This window comes from Vitis vinifera, chromosome 5, assembly GCF_030704535.1.
Source record: "Vitis vinifera cultivar Pinot Noir 40024 chromosome 5, ASM3070453v1".
In the NCBI taxonomy this organism is placed as follows: Eukaryota; Viridiplantae; Streptophyta; class Magnoliopsida; order Vitales; family Vitaceae; genus Vitis; species Vitis vinifera.
In genome coordinates, this window is record NC_081809.1 from 21,139,262 (window position 1) to 21,145,000 (window position 5,739).

Genomic DNA, 5,739 nt, shown 5'->3' on the forward strand with positions numbered 1-5,739 from the left:
CAAAATTTCCAATAATTTTACACTAGAGTCATATCTTCAAAACATAATTTCAATAATTTTATACTAAAACCGTGTTTTCAAAACACAATTTCAATAAAATGTATTGAAATTGTGTCTTTAAAACACGATTTTAGAAGTTCATACTATTGTACATTAAAGTCATGACTTTAATACATGATTTTAACAAAATGCACTAAAATCGTATTTTTAAGACATTATATCTATGTGGCGTTTTGTTATACAATGTGCCATAGATTAGAAAATATTTTTTAAATAGCTGGATTTTGAAAAATATTTTTTAAAAATATGGTATTTTTTTAAAAAAAGCCCGCCTAATTCCCCGTTAATACTTAGTTGGGCCTAAGGCCGAGTATGGGCCTGAGTCTGATCCGGCTGGGCCAATATTTCGTACCCTTGTTCCACAGAGATGAGTCGAGGATCTGGAAGAGAGTGCGCTTTTCACAGGAGGTGCAGCATAGCTAAGCAACAAAGCAAAAATGCAAGCTCTCATCCGCAATACCTCAAAACTAAGAGCTCTAATCACAAATCAAGCCCTGGTGCTGAGATCCAATGCCCTCTTCTCTTCCTCCGCTTTTCCAGGTAAGTTTTTTTTTTTTTTTTTTCCTTCCATTTTTTCTTTCTCGTTTTCTTTTCTAATGCCCTGAAATTCTTAGGATATCAAACGAATGATTCTATGTTGTGCCTTTTCTCTATTTTCTTGGGTATCCAATTTTTGGGTGTTTGATTTTTGGTTAAACTACTTTGTACATTTCATGTTTGGCTCAAGTGGGGTTTTACCTGTGCAGAAACAGTTTAAGAATCTGATCCCATTTTGATATTTTCTTGGATACCAGTTTGGTGGGTGTTTAAGTTTTGGTCAAACTTTCCTTGGTTTTCCGAGAACCAAACAGGTTGTGAGAAAATCTTAAGTGAATGAATTGATTCAAAAAGTATTTTTTTTCCCTCAATCGGAACAAATTGGTGAACTTGCTTCAACGAAACTGAAACTCAATCAGAACAAATTAGAAAACCTAATCCCCTTTTTAGTCCTTTATAAAATGGAAAACTGTAAAGATTTTTAATTTCACAAGGTGAACCAAATCCAAACAGTTGAATTAGGTTCTGTTTGGTGGATATTTTTGTTTTTAGGGTTTAAGCATTGAAAAACCTGGTGTGTCTTAGAGACTAATGGCAATGTGATGGGAGAAGCCAAGAGGGCTTTTATAAAAAACCCTAAGTGATTATTTTAACAATAGATAACCGGTTGGTGAAGAAAATTTGGAAGTTTGTGATATAAAAATTGTAGGGTTTCAGGTTGTTTATAGAACTCAAAAGTTAATTGTAGTCCTTCAGTGAGTGTTTCTTTCAGAAATTCAGAAAATGAATTTGTTCTTTTCAAACGTGCAGGGGAGTTTCTCTCCTGTTTATGCTATGAGTTTTAAGAGTTCTGTATGTTCTGCAGGTAGTAGGGATTTTGAGATGGGAAGGAATTCCAGGTCCATGAACTTTGTGAGGGGAATTATAGAACAGGACAGAAGGAATATTCCAGGTAGTGCTCAATTTCCTCGGTATACAGTTGAGCAAAATCCAGATATTGTCCATATAAAGCTGATTCGCAATAATGCCTTTGTTACGGTGACGGATTCTAAGGGGAATAAGAAAATTGGGGCTTCCTCAGGATGTTTGTCGGAAATGAAAGGGGGACCTAAACTTTCTCGGTATGCAGCTGATGCAACTGCAGAACATGTTGGACGACTTGCAAGAAACCTTGGTTTGAAGTCGGTTGTAATGAAGGTGAAGGGGTTCACTTATTTCAAGAAGAAAAAACAAGCAATAATGAGCTGGAAGGAGGGCTTCAACTCTTCTCGAGGAGATGAAAATCCAATTATGTACATTGAAGATACAACTAGACGTCCACATAATGGATGCCGACTTCCAAGGAAACGCCGTGTTTGAATCATAGCAAGTTGGATGCCTACACTGCATTTTTGACTTGGGGTTGAGTAGTTTCATCTAATATCTTGTGAAGGGATTGAATGCAGAGGAGGCAAATAAATTGGTGCAAAATGATCTTTTGGATTATTAATGCATATTTTGTTTGACATATTATTTGCAATTTGAGTGGTAAATGGACCGTGTTAGGAGGCTGCCTTAGTTTATATGAACTTATTGTCATGTTAACTTTTAGAATGTAGCAGATACAAATTTTGTTAAACAATATTCTGAACAAAGTTGTTGGCAAATGTTGTCTTCAAATAGATACGTGTTCTGAGCATCTCTTTTGGGTTTCTATAGCTTAGATCATTAGGTAAATCATGCACTTGGCAAGTTGCATCAATGGTAAGGTATGTTGAAGAAACTTTGACAATGAACTATTATCATTTGGAAACTCGGTGGGGCTTCTTTTCCTAGAAGTTTCTGCTTCTATTTCCTGAAATTTATGCTTGTCTACCAAACACAGTAAAAAGGAACCCTAAAGTTCTTAAACATTTTCATATGCTTATGCAGGATGTTCTAAGTCAGTAACTTTCATGCATTTTTTTAATGTTGAAGTGGGTTTTGGAAAGAAGCCAGTGCTACAGCCATATGTTCCTGAAAGACATTAAGCAGGAAATTTGGAGTAGGAAGAGATGCAGCTTTATCATGCTTGGTGATAAAAGGGGCTTGCTTTAGGGCTTGAGTAAATCATCAATTGCTCACATCTGGTCTTCTGTTGAAATGATTGTAAGTATATATGATTAAGATATTTGTGACCCTATCTGCATAGAACGCACTGTACAACTCTTGTTATTCAGATTTCCAGAGAGGACATCGGTTTTTTCCAGCTATTTCAGAAACAAAATGACACAATGCACACAGATGGGGCTGCAATTATATTCTTTGGGATTACAACTTATTCAACTGCACTTTAGGCAAAAGTACGTGTAATAGTATATGAAATTACACCGCCAAATTATGGCTTATTCTATAAGCATGCCTGCCAAAGTGCTCAAAACCGCACCCAGATAGCTCACATCCTTTGTGATACCATATGTGATTTCTTGTTAAAGCTCTTACTGGGGTTGGGGGCGAGTTTGGACAATGAAGATGTCTTTTCCAACTACACACCCTTCCACGTCCTGTGGGCAACCGAACTTGCGCTCAAGGAAGAAGCCAACAGCGCCAAGACGCTGACCAAGCTGCCTGCGAAAGATTGGGTCAATTGTCATAGGTTTCTTGCTGTAATCTACTGTTAAGCGGATAACCTCTCCATCAGCAGGTCCTGCACCAAGTACCAACAGCTCCTCACTGAAATTTGCGAATGCCAGCGTACGGACTAGCCCATCAAATTTTCCAGATGAAAGGCGCCATGGAGTGCCCCGGGTGCCTGAAGCCAGGGTTTCACCAAGACCAGGAGCAATCTCTGCCTCAACGGAATTATGATCATGGTCTGTTGGGCTGAGCGTATGGAGCACAAAGGACAGATCTGGTGAAAGCAATTCCTGGACCAGGACTGCCATTGTAGCGTCCTTCTGTGCCACTCCAGCAGCTCGTCGGCTTAAAACTGCTCTCCTAGTGTACAGTGAAGCCCAGACACGGCTAACAGCATTTCCAAAAACTATTGGATTTGAGAGGCTAACGTTGGGAATTGATTCATAAAGTCCAGCAGCTGACATTCCCGCCAAATCCTCGACATTAGCACTTGAACGAACAATTAGACGTGCATTTGTTGGAAATATTTCCTCCAACTGTTGGATGATTTCTTTTGAGGGCTGCAGGGAAGATATCAGTTCCTGGAGCTGACAGCATAGTTTGTCAAGATCACCACTTTCCATAGTGGCCGTTTCTATCTTCTCTACAAGAGACACGAAGGCTTCAATTGACTTGCTTTGCTCCAGTGCCAGTTCCATGGATCCAAAAGGAATCACTGCACCTGTAGGAACCTTAAATGAAGCAGGCACCCCTTGGTCACTGTAAACTGCAATTTAATAGATGAGATTAGGAAATAATGATAAAGAGATCAGGATGTTAACTGCCAATATGAAATTGAGATTAGGAAACCAGTTCCACATAAACATCAGATGCAACAAAATATATGCAAACGCCATCTGAAGTTAACCAGAGATGTTATACGAAGTTTTGTTCCATTAAAGTTTCTCTCTCTTTTATTCAAAATTTATTCTTTATAACATCTCTTTTCACTTCAAATAAATGTAACTAAACATGGATATAAGTGGCACCAAATACTCTCATTAGGATTCAATTAAATATATGTTATTAGAATCAAGCACCTTTTCAATGTGTTATCACAATGGCATTATTCTATTTTGTTTTTGTAATCTTTGAACATGCAATTTACCCTTCACAATAGCACTGTTGCAAAATAAAAATGAAGTTTATGACTGATTCATCATAAATGATGATAGAAAACATACGCTTCAATGGGACAAGTTATGGTCAGAATCCTCAGCAACTTTGAAAAACAACAAAGGAATATTGGTACAATGATATTAAAAATAAAATTTTGGAAAATGGTGAAGTGGGGTTGAGGAGATTGTGTTAAGTCTAGGTTCTAGGTTCATATCAAATTATGGACTAGTTAGTATAAATACATGTTCAGTATTAATGGTGCCAAAAGAAAATGCATCTCACTTAGCCATTTAATTAAATCTTTAATTAGAAGGGTAATCATGTAAGATTTTTAAAGACAGATTAACTGCCGCTTAAGACACTAAGATCTCTCTGCTTCTATTAGCAGATAGGCCGACCTGAGCAGCTGCTTCATCTGCTGCTGGTTTCTACTTCTGCCCAAAGGCTATAATGGAGAAGATTCCAATAATTTTGTGGAGGCAATAGCCCCCATGGTTTCAACCTAATTCTGATAAAATTTAAATCTGTCATTAATTCTTAATAATCTGATTTGCAGGTAGGAAATTTTTATTCAAAAATTTGCACTCGTATCATATACCTAATCACAACACTATGAATCATCTCAAAGTATATCAGTTTTTTCTTTAAAAAAATGTCATGAATAGTATGATTGTTAATTTCATTATTTTTAGCATTATCACCTTAACTACAAAAATTTAGCCATTTAGTGCAGTCAAATGCCAGCTTGATAATAAAATTTTAAAAAGCACTGCCCTTAATTTAATCAGATGATACTGAAATTCAAGACAAATTATAAGATTATCAATGGAAAAATATGGTATTTGGTTAGATAGACTTCACCTTTATCAGAAACTGCACCCAAAGAAGCCAGGCGACCGCAAGCAGCAGCCTTTGCACCAGAAGTTTGTGTGTCTGCATCAGCAAGCTGTACAACTACTTGTGTATGATTACCCTGCATAAAATGCTTCCTTCAGCAATTCGATGATCAAAATCAAAGTTAATAGGATGGCCAATATGCAACTGGCACATTAGGATGGGTAAGTTAACAAAATTGCACCTGAGTAGAGCCTGAGGCTATGTCTGTAGACCAGGAAGAATTATTAACCTTTGGGGCTTCAACTGTCGATGAACCATTACCTGAAAGATCTTTCCCAGGGAAATCTCCAGTGCTATTATCCGACAAAGACAGAAATATATTAACTCCTGCTGAGGAGGCTTCTAACCTGAAAGGATCCAAGAACATTTAAAAAAAAAAAAGAGTAGAAAAGAAACATCAAATCACCAGATTCTGTGGTACACATCTAACCACCAAATGATGGAACTTCTAAGACTACAGATGAGAAAAAAAATGACGCTAGATCAAGATGT

The 5,739-nt window shown here is 37.2% G+C and overlaps 2 protein-coding genes across 2 annotated transcripts in view; one reads left to right on the forward strand and one right to left on the reverse strand.

The window, feature by feature from the left end:
* The first annotated feature begins 380 nt into the window (after positions 1-380).
* On the forward strand, positions 381-2,275 carry LOC100256569 (small ribosomal subunit protein uS11m). Its single transcript, XM_010652101.3, has 2 exons — positions 381-600; positions 1,463-2,275. Exons 1-2 carry the CDS (start codon positions 498-500, stop codon positions 1,954-1,956), a joined length of 597 nt encoding a protein of 198 aa, XP_010650403.1. The 5' UTR covers positions 381-497; the 3' UTR covers positions 1,957-2,275.
* A 485-nt stretch (positions 2,276-2,760) lies between these two features.
* The window catches only part of LOC100256560 (phosphoglucan, water dikinase, chloroplastic), a 36,918-nt gene continuing 33,939 nt past the window's right edge, over positions 2,761-5,739 (reverse strand). Inside the window, exons 17-19 of the mRNA XM_002265175.4 lie at positions 5,429-5,594; positions 5,212-5,323; positions 2,761-3,958 (exon numbers count right to left, since the gene is read on the reverse strand). Coding sequence (XP_002265211.1) covers positions 3,054-3,958; positions 5,212-5,323; positions 5,429-5,594 — 1,183 coding nt within the window. The 3' untranslated portion in view covers positions 2,761-3,053. The remainder of the gene's footprint in view (positions 3,959-5,211; positions 5,324-5,428; positions 5,595-5,739) is intronic.

Bases quoted from the DNA above. Each gene is read 5' to 3' on its own strand.
- LOC100256569 (XM_010652101.3), top strand. From the start codon at position 498: ATGCAAGCTCTCATCCGCAATACCTCAAAACTAAGAGCTCTAATCACA. The intron at 601-1,462 runs GTAAGTTTTTTT...TATGTTCTGCAG, and splicing joins CTCTTCCTCCGCTTTTCCAG to GTAGTAGGGATTTTGAGATG.